The sequence below is a fragment of the Narcine bancroftii genome, chromosome 7, assembly GCF_036971445.1.
Source record: "Narcine bancroftii isolate sNarBan1 chromosome 7, sNarBan1.hap1, whole genome shotgun sequence".
In the NCBI taxonomy this organism is placed as follows: domain Eukaryota; kingdom Metazoa; phylum Chordata; class Chondrichthyes; order Torpediniformes; family Narcinidae; genus Narcine; species Narcine bancroftii.
The window spans coordinates 37,936,092-37,957,534 of record NC_091475.1 but is presented as its reverse complement, the minus strand read 5'-3'; the positions used below and the strand labels follow the sequence as shown (position 1 = coordinate 37,957,534).

Below are 21,443 nucleotides of genomic sequence, written 5' to 3'. Positions count from 1 at the left end.
AACCACAATAAATGTCAAGCTCATTGAAAACTGCAATAAAATACAACAATAACTGAATAATCAAAAGACAAGTAAAATACAACAATAACTGAATAAACCATTAAAGAAACGAAAAAAATGTTAAATTACGGCACTTTGTAACAATCTGACTTTCCTTTGTGTTAGTGTAAAAATTGTAAAATGAAACACAAACCATATTTGCATGGGTTTTGAATATGTTAGACCTTATTAAAATGCAGTTGGAGCTGCTTGTCTGTATGGGGCACAACCCTCCAATTTGTTAGAGTGAGTACATAACAGACATTGCAGCACAAGAGCCCCTGCAAGAGAACTTGAAACATATTCAACCTTTAGTTCTGCCTTAAGTAAAATGCCTTGTGCCACAGCTCACAGGAGCTGGCCTTATTTAAAACAGTCTGTAAAACAGGCACCAAAAAAAAGTTAAAGATGTTCTTATGAAGATTGCACACACAATAATTTAAGTACAGGCTAGTTTCTATTATATTCCACTTAAAAGTTCTGCTGCATGAATCCTGGAGCTTGTGGAGTCATTATTGAATCAAGAAATATTGGTACCATGCCAATCTCATTCTAACATGCCAATTTCTCCAGTCCTTAAGTCAAGATGTACTGAATAGCATCCGGTACAAGATCTGTGAGTTCTTAATGATATTATTATTCTTATGCACCCAATTGTTCTGAACAATGCCACCAATTTAAATCATATTCCACCTATTGCAGTACTCACACAGCACCATAGACCAGTTCGCAGGTTTATTTCTCCATTAAGCTGAATCCAGTTGCGCAGGATTTACCTCCGTGATTATTTACAATGTAACTTCTGCACTACTGGATTTAAATATAAACCTGATGAATGGGGGAAAGTTATCATGAATTAAATAACAGCAGCAATACAGAGAAATTGTGCTGAGGCATTAATTTCACTCCGGAGGAAAATGCACCAGAGAAATGAATGATTAAACTTATAGGAATCCCCAGAGGTATCTTTATTCTCCAGAGGTGGGTGATCTTTAAACTCACGGACCTTGACTGCTGAATGTGTAGAAGAAATGTATTAAATGTGTTGATAGGGCTCCATACCTCTAACTGCAAGACAAGAGCCTGAAGCCTCAATTTCAAGTGCCACAGTGCACTTAAAGGGACATGCACACTCCCCCTTCAACTGGCTGATCCAGCCACTTTACACATCAGATCCTTTCTTTATCTCACATACACTTAAAGTTAAGATGTATAGAACTCACCCTATTTGCGCAAACATTTCTCCCTGCAAATGTTATAACATCACTCAACTCTCAGGTACTCCCTGTGCAAAATCACATTTAAATACAATTTATTTCATAAATTGGAATTAACTGGTAGTTAAATTCGCTAATTCTACAGTATTGAAAAACGATCATTTATGACATTTAATTTTTAGCATGAATTTTAATCAATATTGGTCAGTGACTGAAGTGGGAAGTCGTGATTTATGAAATTATCTCTGGTTTCTACTCTCCCACTCCCTGCACTTCTCCCAACATTCAGGAGCTGGCACACAGTCCCTGCCTTTTTTTCATGTTACTCATCTACTATTCCTTTAACTGCTTGCATCAAAATGTTAGCCTTTGCTTTCTGCTTATCCTCAGATGTCTGGACAAATGCTTTTTGTGTGATCTGTAGAAGCTGGGTTATTCCCTGCTCATGCCAATTTTCTGTCTTTTGTAATTTTCTCTTAATGTCTGGGGCTGAGTTGGTAACAAAACCTGTTAGTACCAATTGTTCCCCTGCTGGGGATTCTATGTCGAGACCCCATATTGTATATATATTTGGTCCCAAAAATTGGTCTAACTGTTCGGCACATCCCTGGGGATCTTCTATCAGGGAGGTCATTTCTTTCTTAAAGTTACACACTTCAGTACTGGTCAGGGGCACATTTACGAAACCGAGACCCTCTCTCATGGGAACTTCCCGCAGTGGTCTCATCCAATTGGTTTCTGGCTTATTAGGTCTGGGTTCCTGCTCCCTGGGAAATGAATCAAAGGGTTCTGCCCTTTCTTCCTGAAGAGTCTCACGCTGTTCTGAATTAAAGTTACCTCTCTCTCCTGCCAACAGAGGTGGTAATCGAGTGCTTTGTGAGCAAGTTATCATACCACTCCTGCTCTCTTCTCTCTTCTCTAGTGGTGGGGGAGGTGGGGAAGGTGCAGAAGGGTAGGTCATAGGAGGGGAAGGAAAGATAGGAGCCGGCATAGGAGGAACATAAGGTGGAGGGAGGGAATGTAACACATCCCAACCCTGTGGTTCAGGGATAAGAGGTTCCTCCTCTCTCTTATTCCTGAACTCTTTCTCATTCAAAACCAGCTGTTCAATGGATCCCTTGAGCCAGCAGGCTGCATATTCCCTGCTCTCAACATTGTCTTTCTGGTTTTGATAGAGCCATAAGTTCAAAGCTTCACACATCCATTCATCCTCGGATCCGAATTTTGGCCAGTACACGGAGCTCCCTTTAACCGGGTATCTCACCCATTCATTACAACAATACCTGACCGTCGTCAGTTTGTCTTTACCGCGGGTCTTTCCTGTGCCCCACTCAGATAACATCATCCCAAGCGGGCTGTACGTAGCTATCTGGTGGTCACGTCCTGTGTCAGGACTCTCATCTCTACTGCCCGCTATTCCCATACTTAGGAACAAGTAAAATACTCTTACCGAGTTCTGGCAGTACTGCTCTAGCGCGCGTCCTTCCGCCGTTTGTTCTCAATGCCTCTTCTCGGATATCACTCGCTTCTTCCACTGACCAGCCACCCGTCGCCCGTGAGTCCAGCTGAATCAGCCGGGGTGCACCTACTCTCGTCGTCGGGGTACTCTGTCAGTGGAGGGAGTGTGATCCCGGACGAGCCCCCATTTGTTAGGAATTAAAGTACCTTTAAAGAAATTGCTCGAGACAAAAATTGAGAACAAAGAACATTTATTACTACAACAATGCAAAGTTGGGTGCTTCCCCTTACCCTGGGAATACACACACATACTGGGGCTCACCCAACTTTTATACAGTCAATTTCAGTATCAGAATGCCCTCCCCCTTACATTCTTCTGCCCCCTGGATGGGTTTGGCATAGGTAATTCTTCCTGCCTACGTGCAGTTTCAGTACACTTGGAGGACCAGGGGGTATCCTGTGGGTGCCCCATCATGTCATTGTCCTTATTCACACCTTCCTGATTCTCTGGGCTACAGTCTCTTAATATGCAGAGTTGACTCATTCTATCTAGGGTTGGCTAATTTCATATGTATAAATCTGTGTATGGTTAGCTAATTAGAAATGTATGACTTGGTACTTCTGTCCAGGGCTAGGAGACCCTTATCTGATCCAGACTACCTCAACTTCCTACATTCTATTGTACCTTACCAATCCTTATCTTAGTCCTATGGTCTTGTCACAAAGGATAGAAGATTCTTATGTTAATCGTGCTGACTCTGCTTTCCTGCATCCTAAGCCCCAAACTTATCCTGTTTGAACTGGTTTCAGCCATTTTACTGATGAACTTTAGTTTCTTCCATGTTCATAATTTTAGATCAATTTTCCCATCTCTCACAACATGATTTCCTTCAACAGCGCTCCAGCAATTGCAGAAACATTAGGGGTTAATGCATTTTCATTCACCCTTTGTTTCAACACAACCATTCAGGAAAAAAAATTCCCACAGCTAATAACCTGTCTCTGAAAATGGCATCAAACAAAGTTTGTTCGTGCAGGTGATGGAAAAGGACGAAGGATAGTAAATAGTTCTTGGATTATGGCATTGCTCCATTGTCAGATGGCAATGGACACTGATACACTGACAGTAAATTTGGATAGCCTTTTCAAAGAGATATCTGTGCCTTCTGCCAGGGAACACTCTCAACAGCAAAATCTGCCGGATGCCTGATCTTGATAGATGGAGCATTTGGACTCCAACTGATGCTGTAAATTAGTTTCAAGTTTAACAGTTGGAGAGTAATTCAAAGGAGATATTTCGACTGAGTATAATTGGTCTGAAAGTCTAATGTTTTCTTAGACAAGATTTGGCAGGATTCATTACCTTCTTAATACAGATTATAAGTGCAGCAGGGCAAACATTAATGAATGCTACCCATCAAAGGGGTGACCTAAATAGAGCCAGCATTTAATACAGTTTAAACACTGCCCATGGATTTAACAAATGATCTGAATCATGTGTAAACAAAGCAAAGCTGTGGGGGACTTAGCAGGTCAGGCAATATCCAGGGAGAGAAATAAACAATGTTTCAGGGCAGGACAATTTGTTTCCAAAAAGGATCCTGACCCAAAATGTGACTTGAAAAATGGTCCTGACCTGACATATCAGTCTTGAAAAAGGGTTCCAACCAGAATTGTTGACTGTCCATTCTTCTCCACCTATTGAGCCCCTCCAGTTTCTCCTTGTGTCTTGGGTAAACTTATACCTCTCATTTTGTTCGTTTTAGATTGATCACAGTGTTTGAGGTACCGAAAGAAAACAGACACACACACACACCGAGAGCAGTTCAGTTTATACAAGGCTTTATTACTAAATCTAAAGCTGAATTCACACTACAATATGCAAGCCCTTCCCAATTATACTTATCAACGCCTGGACTGGTCCCAACTGCCGAAGCGAGGCAACGACTGCACACTTGTAGTAGGTTGTCGGGGCGCCGGTAGCAGTTTCTTTACCTCCCTCGACCGGGACGTTAGCTGGACTCTTGAAGTTCTTCTTCTTGCTTAGATATGTTGCCACCTCTTGGAGAGTCTCAAACTTCAGCAGTGGGACCATGGCTTATATTACCCCAAAAGCTGTTTACTTCAGATCTTATCTCTTTGAACAAATGATTTAATTATCTTCAAGGTCTCCTGACAGTCTGCGACTAACAAAAGAAAACTGCATCTCTGGGCCTCATGGTGGAAGTTGGATAATGTCTATGGATTCAACTGAGTCCTGGGCCCCATGGTGGAATTTAGGTGTGTCTATGAAATATGCATCCTGGGCCTCATGGTGTAAATTAGATTATGTCTGCTGATTCTAAATAACAAGCAGGTTCTCAGCCTTGCAGCTGCAGAAGTAAAAAAACACGGTTTAAATCTTCCATTACACCTTGTTTGCTCAAAATTCCAGCCCTTGCAGTTCTTGTGTTTCTCTGGTCTGAATCATATCCCTGACATAGGCAACTGTCCATACAAAAATCACATTAAATCAAATTTATCAGCATTATAGCTTGATTTGCTCAAAACACTTAATGGTCTTTTTTGACTATCAAGAAAATCTTTTCACCAAGCAGTTTAGCAGTGAACTTTATTTAAAATGGTAGCTCTCAAAATAAACTTCTGTGATAAGCAAATTTCAGATAGATGTTTCTTTAATAATTTCAAACCATCCTTTGGAAAAGTTACTGGCCTCTCTTCCTACAATACATTCATCTTCTCAGACTGCAATAACCATTCTAAAGATTTCAACTTTATTACTTTATCTAGAATAAGTTCCATATGTTAATCCTTTATATGATGAAGAATATTTTAATTTTACCAAGAGATACATGTGTACCTTGTCCAACCCGCAATCAATATTTCCATAATTTTTTTGGCATGGCTCTCAAGATTAACATTTGAGATTGAAGGTAATGAACTGCACTTGTCTCAATGCTTGATTGTCTTGCTTATGTTTTGGGTGACCACAGTTTGATCACAACTTCTCTTGAGTCAAATGATATTGGTAAGAACCTTTTCAAGCCCCGGAATCGGACTTAAACCAAAAAGGTACCAGCTCAGACAGAAATACCACCAACTGAGACAAGAGGACATTATTAGGAATTTTAGATCAACTAATTCATTTTAATGACCATTAGATTCCACATAGTCAGTAGAAATGATGAATATTCCTGACAGATGCACAAGACAAAGGTAATTCCTGGACATAATCATTTAAATGTATAATAATCCACACTCATTACTTATGAGCTATATTGTATTGTGAATTATATTCCGCAGGAAAAAGAATCTCAGGGTTGTATGTGGTGTCATGTATGTACTCTGACAATAGTTCTGAAATCTAATCAAATCTACTATTTGATGTTATACTATTATTTACAGATTTATTCATGGATGTCACAAATTACAAAAGCATATCCAACCTTCATTCAAAAAATACTTATTGGGCCATCAGCTGAGAAACATCTAATTTATGTCTTGAAGGTAAAATTGCACATTTTATTTGTGGATTATTTTCCTCTTTTATGAATTACTCTACCTTCAACTCTACCATGCAACTTTTTCTCCCCCTCCAGATTTTCAAAGGTGTTGACAAACCAAAAGGTGCATTGTGGATTGATTGTGGAATTCACGCTCGGGAATGGATCTCACCTGCATTCTGCCTGTGGCTTGTGCAATATGTAAGTAAGTCATAAAGAAGATGGGTCAAATCTGAACTTTGTACTGGGGTTTCCCATGCACCCCAACCCACCAAAATATATGGAACATACCCTTCTGAGATTGCCTTAAAACCTTCAGAAGTCAATGGTTAATATCTTGGTCAGAATTGTGAGTAAAGTAGAGAAAAACAAACACCGAAGCATTAAAGAGAGTTTGCACTTAATTTTTTTTTAATAAGTTTGATCATTATGGAAAAATTCTGAAGTGACACCAAAAGATGTTTGACTATCAAGAGAAATCCAAGTGCATAATAAAGAATCTGTTCACTCTTGCATTGTTATAGGAAGATTCTGTAATTAATGGTAAAAGGGAATTGCCCCAGAAGAGGATTTAAGGATAGCATAGATCAACTGAATGGTGGGTCATGGTAGCGAGGCCAAGTGGCCAACTTCTATTTCTGATTGTCATATTCAACCTGACAAAAAAGCATTCTTTGGTCCTCAGTGCAAAAACATGCAAGCACACATACAGATACAACACACAGACAAATGATATATATGCAGTATATATATATCTATATATAGATATATATATATATATAGATATATATATATCTATATATATATATAAACATAAATAAATATTGTTAAATAAATAGTAGAGTCTAGGAAGGTTCATCAGTCATTCAACAGTCTCACTATCCATGGGAAAAATCTGTTTCTCAGCCTGGTGGTACTGGCTCTGATATTCCTATATCTCTTTCCTAATGGGTGTAGCTGGATGATGTGTGTGGGGTGGTAGGGGCCCTCAATGATTTTGCATATCCTCTTCAGACAACAGCCCTGGTAGATCACCTCAAAGGTGGGGGGGGAGGGAGGGGGAGAAGGAAGACCCCAGTGATTGTCACTGCCGCTCTTATGGTCCGACGGATTGACCTCCGATCTGAAGCTCTACAGCAACTGTAACACACTGTGATGCAGCCGGCCAGGACACTCTTGATAGAGCTCCTGTAGAAGGTTGAAAGGATAGTGGCCAGTAGCCTTGTCTGCCTTAGTCTTCTCATGAAGTGAAGTTCCTAATAGGTGAGGAAATGATCTGTGCCCACAATAGGTCACTAATTTAAATTTAATTAAAAAAAATTAGGCATACAGCATGGTTACAGGCCATTTCAGCTTACGAATCTGTGCCACCAATTTACACACTCCCAGTACGTTTTGAATGGTGGGAGGAAACCGGAGCCCCCAGGGAAAACCCACCCAGCCATGGGGAGTACATACCAACTCTTTCCAGGCAGCGCAGGATTTGAACTCCAGTCCCAGTCGCTGGTCCTGAAAAGGAGATGCACTAACTGCTATGACAACTGTGCCACTTAAGTGGACTCCGAGGAACTTGGTGCTCTCTACTCTATCCACTACCGAGCTATTAATGTATAGAGGAGTGGCCATCCCTGTTCCTCCTGAAGTCCATAATTATCTCCCTTGTCTTGACCACATTGAGAATCAAGTTGTTATTCTTGCACCATTTCATGAGATTTTCCACCACTTCTCTGTAGTGCGACTCATCATTGTTGCTGATGAGGCCGACTACTGTTGTGCCATCTGTGAACTTCATGACTTTGTTGAAGCTGGATCTGGCTTTTCAGTCATAGGTCAGTAGTGCGAACCGGAATGGGCTAAGTACACAGCCCTGAGGTGCAACAGTGTTCAGCGAAACGGTGCTTGATGTTCTGCTGCTGACCTGGACAGACTGTGGTCTTTAGTTAGGAAGTCCAGAATCATCTTGGAAAGGGTTCTCTTCTCCTGGACGGTGGTTATGCAGGGATCCACCTAACATTTTTTGGCATCAGTCTGGTTTTTCTCGTCAACCGTGTGTCAAGGTTGTTCAGTTTGTCTGGAAGGGAGGTGTCATTGTCTTTGACTCACAGTTGTCTTGTGATCTGTTAGGAGTTTTGATCCCTTGCCACATACGTCTTGTATCACCGGTGTCACACACTTGACTATAGATATTCTGTGCCTTCCAGATTTCATGGTAAAATTTGGCCCTGGTTGATCTTAGTACCATCTGGTCTCCTGCCCTGAAAGCAGCATCATGAGCTCTGAGAGCATCCAAGGTGGGGGTGAGGGGAGCCTTGTACACCCATGGGATGTTGGAGTACACCTGATCTAGGGTGTTCTCTTCTCTTGTTGAAAGGTTATTGAAATGTTGGTAGAACTACTTTCAGATGGGTGTGATTGAAGTCACCAGCTACAATCGTGGCACTGTCAGGGTGGGACGTTTGTACTTCACATATAGTACCATAAAGCTTCTCCATTGGTTCACCTTCATTTGCTGAAGGCAGAACATAAATTGTGGTAATCAGAATGGCCTTGAGTTCCCTGACCAGGTAGAAGGGTCTGTATTTCACCGTCAGGTACTCTATCTTTGCTGAGCAAACAGCCTTCACAACAGAGTCATTTGTGCACCAGTTCTCATCGATGTAAATGCATAGTAGTAACATTCCATGCACCTGACACCCCTATCCTGGTGAATATTAAAGGCCACAGGCTTGGGAGGTGCTATCAAAGTGAGTTCGGCAAACAGCTGCAGTGAACTTTGCACTAGTACTCACTGCATCCATGATGAACTTGTGGAGGGAGGCAGTGTGTCAAACAAACAGACTATGACATTGATCATATTGAGACTATAATCATCAAGTGGTTTAAGACCAGATTAGAACTAGATAAAATAGGGGAGAAGATACCTGAACATATACTATATAAATGGGATGAAAAATTGGTGCAACGCAGGAATTCACCGGTATTGCATCATCTGCTCAACATTTGGAAGAAGATTCATGTAGAAAGGAATAAAACAAATTACCAACTACCAAAACTAATATTGACGCAAAATCAGCTAATCCCTTTTACAATAGAGAAAAGGGATCAAAAGAATAGAAAATTGTTTTTCGGGAGGTAAATTATTGTCCTTTGAACAAATGAAGGATAAATATAATATAACTCATGATACAATGTTTGCATACTACCAACTGAAAACCTACTTGAAGGACAAATTGGGAAACAGTCTGAGGTTACCAGAAGGAAGCAATTTTGAATATGTGATTACAGACACAATGATAATTAAAACATTTGTAACAAACATGTACATCAAACTGCAAGAAAAGGAGAATGAGGAAACAAACAGTAAACCTAAACAAAAATGGGAACAAGATCTAAACAAAGATAAAGAATGAAACATGGGAGAAGCTATGCTCCGGAACTATGAGAAATACAATAAACACGAGGTTACGCATGATACAATATAACTAGATACACAGGCTATACGTCACACCTCAAAAGTTAAATAAATGGGACCCAACAGTATCAGACAGATGTTTTCGCTGTAAAAAGGAAACGGGAACAACAATTCATGCAATTTGGACATGTGAGAAAGTGGAAAAATTTTGGGAAGATCTAAACCAGATATTAAATAAAATCACAAAAAGCAATATACCAAAAAACCCAGAGATCTTCCTCCTAAGTAATATAAGAAACAAAGAATTTGGACTCGATTTGGATGGAACACAAAACAGATTTGTTATGATAGCCCTAGCTGTAGCAAAAAAATGTATTATGTCAACCTGGAAATTAGAAGACAACTTGAGAATACAACAATGGTACATAGAAATGAATAAATGTATTCCATTAGAAAAAATAACATATAATTTAAGAAATAACATTACAATATTCGAACAAATATGGGAGCCTTACATGAAGCACAATAGAGAAATCCTATCGTGGACTTCCATCACCTAAAATGACAGAAGGAGAAGATAACGAAAAGAACTGACTCAGTAAAATTTCTTGTTTATTTTTATTAAGTGACAACATTGTTTAACTGGTTTAATGTATCTTATAGATTGAACTTCAAATAAATGGGAAAGGGAGTGAGGGAGGGAAGGGAAGGGAGGGGGGAAAAGGGGGAGAAAACGACACTGTATATATTTAAGAAGAAAAATGTCTGTATGTATCTTGGTCAACATGGTTTATAGTGTGAAAAATAAAAAATTTAAAAAAAATCAAGTGGTTTAAGTAAAAAATGCAAAGGCTTTAAAGAGCAAATAACTCAGTCACTCATTGCAGAATATCCAATTTCTGATCTGCACTTGTACCCATCATATTTACGTGGTTGATCCAGTTCAGGTTTTGGTCACTACCATGCACCAATGGATGTTGTTTGATGTGAAACTCAGCAATGATAATGCCAAATAGTCATTGCTGCCACTTGCTAAATGCAAACATCACTTACCACATATCAGCTTTTCTCTCTTCATTATCCAAATCTTACTGCATTAAGGTATGGGTTGTTTCATATTCTGAAGAACTGCTCATTTTCAGATGGGCTACTCACAAAAAACATTTCAGGAATGTGGAGTACATTATCTCAGGTGAAGAATCATAAAGACTGGTCTGTTAAGGCTTCTGATATAAAACAGGGGCTTAGAATTTAAAAAAAATTAGTGAGCAAATTGAAAGATAATGTTTAACAGCTGAATGGTCTGCTCACTATCACATGAACCATCGGGTTATGTTTTCTTTGAACATCATTAACTGGTGGAATGATATTGGTGGCCCTATACTTGGGCTTATACAATTAATTGTTGTCTTTAATCTTTCACATTTTAGCTTTTAGATGCGGAGGACAAGGTGACCAATGACATTCTAAATTCATTTGAAATATACATCCTCCCTGTGTGGAATGTTGATGGCTACGAATACACATGGACAACGGTAGCATTTTTTAAATTGAATTTGCTCACAGATAAATTAGTTTGTATTTAACATGATAACTTTTATAATTTGTGGATCTTACAAGGTTATTCATAAGCAAATAGATGATGTTATGTGGTTCTTGTTACATTTGATCTGTTGTATTTACAGTACAGGTATACCCTGCTTTACGAATACTCACCTAACAAAAATTTGCTTCTACAAAAAAACCTGTGTTCGCTTTTATGAAAGGATTTGAATGGGCTTTTGCTTTTACGAAAGTAACCTCCAATAGTAGAGAATGGGTCTTCTCTTTATGCCATTTCGGCTTACGAAAGGTTTCATAGGAATGCTCTATTCCCATATTTGTCTTAATGATCCTTCAAATTATGAAAATGTAAGTTTCAGAGTAATTTCTGGACCATTATAAGCAAGATACAAAAAAGCTCTGTACATTGTTTTTACTGCAATGTGCTAGCATTGGTCTGGGGTTACACACTTCTGAATCAAAATATGGTACAGAAGTACAAAATCTACAATCTCCAAGACATTTTTTGCTATTTTCAGTGCAGAACTATCAAGAGAGCTGTAGAAACAAACCATCATCTGCCCCATCAGGTGTTTCATTTAACAAGACTCTACATTTTCTATATTGTCTCTTAATTTCATTTCAAACATTAAGCATTTAAACCAAAATGTTTGAATGAATATTTCAGAATCGATTTTGGAGGAAGAACCTTTCCAAGAAAAAGATGGGGGAGTGCGTAGGTACTGATCTAAACCGCAACTGGGATGCAGGCTGGGGTGGTGAGTAGTTGAAATATTTCAAGTTCAAGTTTATTATCATCTGATTATACAAGTACAACTGGACAAAACAGCGTTCTTCTGACCTCAGTGCAAAAAACATTCAAACACACATACAGACATCGCACCCAGACAAATGATTGAAATGAAGTACATATATACATGTACAAAATTAAATAAATATTTTTCAATAAATAGTAGAGTCCTGGAAAGTTTGTATGAGCAGCTCAACACTTGTTCAGCAGTTTCACTGCTCGTGGGAAGAACCTGTTTCTAAGTTTGGTGGTTTTGGCTCTGGTTCTTCTGTATCTCTTACTCAATGGGAGTAGCTGAAAGATACTGTGTGCAGGGTAGTAGGAGTCCTTAATGATTTTGCAAGCCCTCAAAATATTCAAACAATGATCCCGATAGATCACATCAATGGGGGGACGGGGATGGGGGGTGGGAGACCCCAGGTGATCTTCTCTGCCGCACTTACGATCCTGTAGCGTGACCTGTGATCCAATGCACTACAACAACCATACCACACTGTCATGCAGCTGGCCAGGACGCTCTCGATAGAGCTCATGTAGAAAATTGACAGGATGGTGGCTGGTAGCCTTGCCCTCCTCGGTCTTATCAGTAAGTGCAGTCACTGTTGGGAGCTTTCAAGGTTAAACCATATTTATACCAATTGAACTCTAAATCTGTGATATACAAGATACTACAGATGTTGGAATCTGGAGAAAAACATAATCTGCCAAAGAAATTCAGCAGGTTGAGCAGCATCAATGGAAAAAATAATTGTCAACATTTCAGGCCAAAATCCTTAATCAAAAAAGTATCTATTTCTGTGATGGAGTTGCTTGACTAGTTTATGGGTCTGCTTTCTCAATATAATACTCCTAAATCTACGTGAGGAAGGTCACTGCACACATTGGGTAGGTTCACAAGAATATTAGTCTGAAATGCCTCCCCAAATACTGTAGAGTTCTTAAATTATCTCTTAATTTCTTAGAATTATATTCACAAGATCTATAATAGCACAAAATGTAAACAAATTTGCACTAATATACCAGTTTACACAAAAATAAAGTTTCATTCTAGAATAAAATAAATTAAATTTTAGCATGAGAACTATTTGCTATCCTCCTGATTTGGTGGGAATTTAACAATCAATCAGCTCATTTTGGTTATTCTCCCTTTGCAGGTCAAGGCGCATCAAGCAATCCATGTAGTGAAACATACAGTGGACAATACCCAGAGTCTGAACCAGAGGTGAAAGCTGTAGCTACTTTCATTAGACAGAGATCTGATCAAATCAAGTGCTACATCTCAATACATTCATACTCTCAAATGATTTTGTTTCCTTACTCCTACAAAATATCCAGATCAGAGGATCATAGGGAGTTGGTAAGGAATTCCTATGCTGCAGCATTGCTTATGTATTTACATGAAAGAGCAGCCTTTTGTTGTGTATCAATTGATGCTTATCTCCCTTTTTAGAATTATATCGCAGAGAAGGCTGCTGCTGCTCTATGGTCGGTGCATGGGACCAGGTACACATATGGAAATTCAGCAGAAACAATCTGTGAGTATATCATTGCATTTTTAAAGATATCTAAATCTTACAGAGTAAAATAATTCGAAGTGATCATTTAAGAACAAGTCTCTTTGATGCATTAATCGATTCCCATTCTACATAGGAGGCATTCAGCTCATTGTTGCTGTGCTTGGTATATGGCGATCCAATTATATTTATTTGTTGCTTTGCTGCACTTTTCTATCTTCAGAGACCAGGGATTATCAGGGAGATCAACAATAATGGCCATACCACCTACACCTATTGTTCATTTTGTTAAATTAATAAATGTATTTATTTTCCTGAATGTTACTACTTAATCTGTTTCTATCATATATTTAGGTGGTGCAATCTTAATTAGAATTCACTCAATAAAATATTGCTTAATTACCTTTTTTACCAATTGCCATAAATCTAATTTTTTTCCAAATCAGAGCAACATTATTTATTACAATTTACTACAATGCACATTCAGATGATTTCTGAACTTTGCTATTAAGAAATAAAATTAAGCATCAAGCAATTAAAGGCAATAGGAAACAATCTCTAGTTGCATTTAATTCCATGGGCTTTAATAATAGCCACAGTTCACCAAAGAAAAATGAAACGTTTGAGAAGTATGCGTTTCGCGTGCTCATACAGCTGCTAGGAGAGAGCTTTGATACTTTTTTAACAGTCTTGAAATCAAAAGCAAGAACATGCAATTTTGGATCGCTGCAAAATTCAATGATCCATGAGCAAAAAATGAGCACAGATTATTGATAAGAAATAGAGAAGTTACTGCGAGAGACAGAGCTTACCTTAGCTGGAGCTGTGAAGTTATGCCACGCCAGTGAATTAGCTCTGCAGCACACACAAGTTTGGTGAGAATGCAAAATCCAGTGAAAACAAAGTCATAGCTGTAGTCGCAGTGTGTGTACACACACATAAACAAAAAACAAGATATAGGTAACAACAAAAAGTAGGAGAAACACTCAAGTGCAAATGATGGAGCACTCTACATGCACCAAAACAATGCCCATCTATGGAAAAGTCTGTAATAAGTGCAAAGGGCAGAATCACTATGCAAAGCAATGTTTTTCAAAATGGGAATCAAAACAGAAGCAAAAGCATGCCCACTGTAGACATTATGTGACACACTTATGGACATAGTAGTGCAGAAATAGACACTGAATAGCCAAGTGTGAACAAAGTTGAGCAGGACAAGTGGACTGTGTCATTACATACAAATGGAACAAATATTACTTTCAAGTTGGACACAGGGGCAAAGATCAATTTGGTCTGTGAGCGTGACATCAGGGCAATGAAGATAAAGCCATTCATCCATGGAAATCCTGTACAGCTCAAAGCCTAAAATGAAAAGAGCATTGACTCGAAAGATACATGTAAACTCAAGGTGAAAGTTAAAGATAAAGAGCACCACCTCAGGTTCACAGTAGTCCCAAATGGACATGAATCACTGCTTGGTGACAAAGCATGTGAAAACTTAAGCCTCGTCAAGAGGGCGTACTACATTAACAACACCAATGCATGGAAAGGCATAGAGGAAATACTAGATCAATTTCCAGACATCTTCAAGGGGTTTGAAGTTCTACCATTCACCTATAAGATACTGTTAAAGGAGGATGCACAGTCAGTAGTGCATGCCCCAAGATGGGTTCTAACGCCACTAAAAGAAAAGCTCAAACAGGAACTCGACTGAATGACATCATTAGGGGTCATTAAAAAAAAGTGGAGGATCCCTCAGAATGGGTGAATTCAATGGTATGTGTCAAAAAGATAAATGGTGACCTACTCAAGTGCATGATCCCAAAGGACTTGAATGCCAATATAAAGAGGGAACATTATCTACAGGGATAATGTTTCATCCCAACCAGGGATGAAATTACAAGTGAGATGGCTGGTGCAAAGTTTTTCACCAAATTAGATGTATCCCAGGGTTTCTGGCAAATAAAACTGCACCAAGAAAGCACAAAATACTGTGCATTTAATACACCATTTGGCTGATACTCCTGTCTGAGAATGCCTTTTGGAACTTCCTCATTTTCAGAAGTATTCCATAGGATAATGGAGCACACACCATAGAAGGCATAAATGGGGAATGTGTGTTCATGAATGACATGATCCTATGGGGATCCACACTAGAACAACATAATGAGAGGCTCATCAAAGGGCTATAATGCATCCATAAGTATGGATTAAAGTTAAACAGAGAAAAATGTGAGTTTGGTGTGAAGGAAATTACCTTTCTGGGAGATAAACTGTCAGAGGCAGGTGTGGAGCCCGAGAAGACCAAGGTGAAAGCAATTTTTGAGATGCCCAGAACGACTGACCAAAAAAAAGGCATATTGAGAGTGGTGGGAATGATCATGGTAAATTCATACCAAACCTGTCTTCCTAAACAATGTACCTAAGGAAGTTGTTACAGGACAAATGTGAATTCAAGTGTACAGCCAACCACAAGGAAGAATGGGGATGACTATAGACCATTCTAACTACAGAACCAGTGCTTTTGACATTCTTGACATATCCAGAAGGACGAAAATATCTACGAACATTTCAAATGATGGAATAGGTGCCATACTACTTCAGGCTATGGAAGAAGATTGGAGGCTAGTAGCATACGCATTAAGGATGATGACAACATCTGAATGTCAATATACACAGATCTATGAATTTGAGAATTCCACAATTATGTGTATGGCCTACCAACATTCATGGCAGAGACAGACCACAAGCTATTAATAGTGATAATCAAGAAAAATCTCAGTGAAATGTCACCACAAATACAAAGACTGATGATGAAACTAGAATGTTATGACTTTGAATTGAGGTACACACCAGGGAAACTTACCATGTTAGCTGATGCATTATCCAGGGCAACAATGCAGAGTGAAGCACGCAATGAGAGTTCCACAGAGACAGATGTGAATCTCCATATGAACCTGATCTCTTCCTTATCTGACATGAAATCCAAGCAGATCGTAGCTGAAACAGAAAAGGATGTCTCCACATGGTCATGAATTCTTTAGCTAATAAAGTATAGTTGTTTCAAAAGAACCCAAGTTTTTTTATTAAAATAAAAGAAACATCACATGATAACAGGAGTGGAAGAAACACCAGGAGTATATAGAGTGAGAATCAGTTGATATCAGCAGAGAAGTGGAAAGTATGAAGCTTCCTGATGCTGTAAATTGGACTGGAAATGTCAACCACGAATGAAGGTTGTTCAAACATTCATGCTGTACCTGCAAGCCATTGGACTTGATTGCAAACCTAATGTACAGAAGATTGCACTGCAACTTACTGTGGTGGGACCTCAGTTTTTGCTGAGGTAGCAGACCAGGGCAAGTTCAGCAAGGTTATCAAATGTTTGATGAACTCTTTTCACTAAAGGAAAATGAAACATTTGAGAGGTACATGTTTCGCTTGCGCACACAACTGCAGGGAAAGAGCGTTGATACTTTTTTAACAGACTTAAAATTAAAAGCAAGAACATGCAATTTTGGATTGCTGCAAGATTCAATGTTCAAAATAAAAGAAACATCACAAAAATTAAGCTAATTAGATATTGTAAGTTCAAGCTGGCTTTCAGAGTCATTGACAAAATGAATATTTACATGCCCTGAAAAAATTTAATCACACTTCCTGGTTACTGAACCATAAGAAGAACTAAGAAACAATCTTTCTAGCCTTGCTATGCTTCCAGTTACTGGGTCATGGTTCAGCTAATTTAACACAGCCTAGGAATAAAACCTGTGTACAACATGGCTTGTTAACTGTTGGATTAATTTATCAATCTGTGAAATTATATAACTATATATAGTGTGTGTATTTAGGATGAGAGGGTTAGTTATCAATGGTTTGGAAAGGTCCAGTTTTATTTGAAAAATAGATATCTAAATATCTTTCTCATCACTATTACAGATTTATCCAGTGGATGTTCAGATGACTGGGCTTATGACTTGGGCATCAAGTATTCATTTACTTTTGAATTACGTGACACTGGGAAATACGGCTTTTTACTCCCACCTTATTTAATAAGAGAAACTTGTGAAGAGGCTGTAGTTGCTTTGAAAGAAATCATACACCACACCATTCAAAACATTTGAACAAAATTAACTAATTACTCATGAACATCAACATAAATGTTTATTTACAACTCTTCTCTATTTTTTTATGTAGATGTACCATAACTTTGTTAGTTTACTCCACATTGGATAATTCTGTCAATCTTCAATCAAAATATTTCAATTATTCTATTATTTGAACTTAACAAATATGTAAAGTGCTTAAAAGTTGAATTAACTGACTGAATTAAATGTACAATATTTAGTTCAGAAATGTTTTATATGTAATACTATGGTTCACTTTGATATGGAAAACTGATGTGGACAACCATTTAAGTTCAGTCTTATTTCTTGTACAAGGAGTGTTATATAACCCAAAAGTCTGGAAGAAATGTAAACCTCACAATTGTCAGCTGAATAACCCAAGCGATGCCAAATATAAAAGCAAGTTAATAATAAATGTAGTAAATTCCCAGCTGTCCAAATTTACAGTGCCCTCCATAAAGTCTTGGACAAAGATATATTTTTCTGTTTATTTTCCCCTGTGCTCCACAGTTTTAAATTTGAAATAAAAAAATTCACACATAATTTAAGAGCACATTCCAGATTTTACTCAAGGCTATTTGTATACAATTTGGCACTTTTTATACATAGTCCCCTCATTTCAGGGCACCATAATGTTTGGAATATTTTGCTTCACAAGTGTTTGTGAGTACTCAGTTATATTTAATTGCTTCATTGGCGCAGGTATAAGAGAGCTAGGCTTGCTTCTAAGCTTTTAAACACCTCTGAAGTCTGGAGTTGCCATTTTTCAACATGAGGACCAGAGTTATGACAATGAAAGTCACAGAAGCCATTATGAGGCTGAAAAACAAAAATAAAACAGTAAGAGATAGCACCCAAACCTTAGGATTATCAAAATCAACAGTATGGAACATCATTAAGAAAATAATGCCTACTGGTGAGCTCAAAAATAGCAAAGGGACTGGTAGGCCAAGGAAGACCTCCACTGCTGGTGACAGAATTCTCAACATAATGAAGGAAAATCCCCAAACCCCTGTCCAACAGATCAGAAACACTCTTCAGGAGACAGGTGTGGATATGTCAATGACTACTGTCCACAGAAGACTTCATGAACAGAAATACAGAGGCTACAACTGCTGGATGCAAACCTCTAATTAGCCACAGAAACAGGCCAGATTACAGTTTTTCAACAAGTATTTAAAAGAGCCTGCAGAATTCTGTAAAAAGGCTAAAGTTAACCTGTATCAGATTGATGACAAGAACAAAATGTGGAGGTGTAAAGGAACTGCCCAAGATCCAAAGCATACCACCTCATCTTTGAAACATGGTGGTGGGGGTATATAAGCTTGGGCATGTATGATCCTTCATTGATGTAACTGGTGATGGCAGTAGCAAAATGAATTCTGAGGTATATAGAAACATCTTAACTACTCAAGTTTGAGCAAATGCCTCTAAACCCATTGGACAGTGCTTCATCCCACAGCAAGACAATGACCCTACACATACTGCTAAAGCAATAAAGGAGCTTTTCAAAGCTAAAAACTGGAAAATTCTTGAATGGCCTAGCCAGTCATTGATCTAACTCCAATTGAGCAAGCATTCCATACTATGAATATAAACCTTAACGGGACAAGCCCTTGAAATAAGCAGGAATGAAGATGGCTGCAGTGGAGGTCTGGCAGAGCATCACCAGAGAAGTTACTCAGTACCTGGTGATGTCTACGAATCACAAACTTCAAGCAGTCATTGCATGCAAGGGATATGCAATAAAGTACTAAACATAATTACTTTAATACTGTATACATACCATTGCTATATCCAAATATCATGGTGCCCTGAAATGAGGGGACTGCGTGCAAAAAGTGCAGCAATTTCTACATGGTCAAACAAAATGTATACAAATAACCTTTGTTACAGGATCAAACCAGCAACCACAAATATCACACAGGGGTAAAGATGAACAATTACTTTATTAACAAAATTTCACTTTCAAACTTTAATTCAAAATCCCCGCTTTTATAACAATGCCCACTGGTTAATATACACATTTCTATAAGAGTGTAAAACTGATAAATTCCCCAGCCTAAATATAACATATATAATCAAAATCTAAGTTATATTTCCAACCAGCCCACAGAAAAAAAAACTTAGACACAAAACACATAAGACTCACAAAACTTTGATTTCAATCAAAGTAAAGATCGTAAACAAAACTCAGTTTGTTTAGTAAACTGAAGCCAAAAGATCTTTTAGAGAGAGCACAAAATTCGAAGTGGTCTTCTTGTGTTGCTCGCAGAGAGAAAAAAAAATGGCTTGGTCCGGATCCTTCTGGCTGCCTTCGGAATCTTCATTTTCCACACATGCCCAGTCCGTCTCCCACTCTCTCAGCAATCCATCTTCACCTTGGCTCTCAAAGGCAAACTCACTTTTTAACATAAAATCACACAACACATAGGTCAATACACAACACATTACTCTGTAACACCTTGAATAACATCTGGAATGTGCACTTTAATCACATGTGAATTGTTTGATTACAAATTTAAAACTATGGAGCACAGGGGAAAATAAAGGAGAAAAAAAAGTATCAATTGGAATTTGTGGAGGTTCAGTGTTAATCCTAATTCAGGTTCAGGGGTGAGGTTCTATTAGCAGTCAACTCTCTTGAGAAATGAAGGATTCAGACTTCTCTTTATTTGATACACAAGTCTGTGGGTGGTTCAACACCCCTAAAGAGGATCGAGGAGCTCTCCGAACATACAAATGTATGGGTTTAAATTCTCCAACACTATCCATCATTATCCAATCTCAAAACAATCACCTCCTAGGCAGCAAGCATTAAACTATGCAATGTCCATATTGTGGATCAATAACATAGACATATCCCAACAGTTTTGGTTTCCCTAATTGTTGTAAATCACATGATTCTAGAGAGGAATGGGAGTGTTGGAAATTTATCAGCCAGGTTGTTGTTATCAGGCAACACACATCTTGGGTATCCGCACCTGTCTTAACATAAGCATCAATACAGTTATATATATGTATTAATATTTTTGTTAATTGATTGATGTTAATTAATATAATTGAAACTAGAAAGACCCTTACATTTATAGAGTTTATTAAATTTTCAGCTGTGCCCTTTAATACATCCTTATTGCTTTGAATAATTTGACTTCTAAGTGTTGAAAGTATTGGTCACATCATTGGCAAGAAATTAACATTTTAACCAGGATTTTGAGAAATCACCAAAGCCATGACACCTTGGAAACTGTATACCTAATATACATCTGTTTACAAAAAAAAAATCCTTCTCGTTGTCCTAGATATTTTGTAAAAACACACCAAAATGCTGGAGGAACTCAGCCAGTCTTTTCAGTGTCTATTGGAGACAAAGGTATATTGCCAGTATTTTGAGCCTGAGCCCTTCTTCAAGGTAGAAGAACAATTAGCAAAAAGATGGATATCTCAGAATATAGTAAACACTGTCTGGGGGAGGAATTCAGAACACCAAAAGGTGTTAATTGGAAATATGGGAAGATGTGAGAATTTATTATGTCTGTGCGGAGGAGACAGGAAAAAGGGAGAGAAACAGAGTTTGGACAAGGTGACAGGAGTAAAAGTGAGGGGAGGAGTGGTTTCATGAAAGCCAGAGAAGTCGATATTAATGCCATTCGGTTGGGAGTCAAAAAACGCACACAAAATACTGGAGAGACCCAGCAGGTCAAAGAGTATCCTTTATATAGCAAAGATAAATATACATAACTGACATTTTGAGCTTGAGCCCTTCATCAAAATATGAGAAAATGCCGGCTGGTGTCCGAACAAAAGAGTGGGATGGGGG

General features: G+C 38.3%; 1 protein-coding gene across 1 annotated transcript in view; it reads left to right on the top strand.

The window, feature by feature from the left end:
* Nucleotides 1-20,746, top strand: part of cpb2 (carboxypeptidase B2 (plasma)) — a 32,543-nt gene extending 11,797 nt beyond the window's left edge. Inside the window, exons 5-11 of the mRNA XM_069889661.1 lie at nucleotides 6,120-6,221; nucleotides 6,314-6,418; nucleotides 11,060-11,164; nucleotides 11,860-11,950; nucleotides 13,137-13,339; nucleotides 13,433-13,517; nucleotides 17,436-20,746. Coding sequence (XP_069745762.1) covers nucleotides 6,120-6,221; nucleotides 6,314-6,418; nucleotides 11,060-11,164; nucleotides 11,860-11,950; nucleotides 13,137-13,339; nucleotides 13,433-13,517; nucleotides 17,436-17,620 — 876 coding nt within the window. The 3' untranslated portion in view covers nucleotides 17,621-20,746. The remainder of the gene's footprint in view (nucleotides 1-6,119; nucleotides 6,222-6,313; nucleotides 6,419-11,059; nucleotides 11,165-11,859; nucleotides 11,951-13,136; nucleotides 13,340-13,432; nucleotides 13,518-17,435) is intronic.
* The last annotated feature ends 697 nt before the right edge of the window (nucleotides 20,747-21,443 follow it).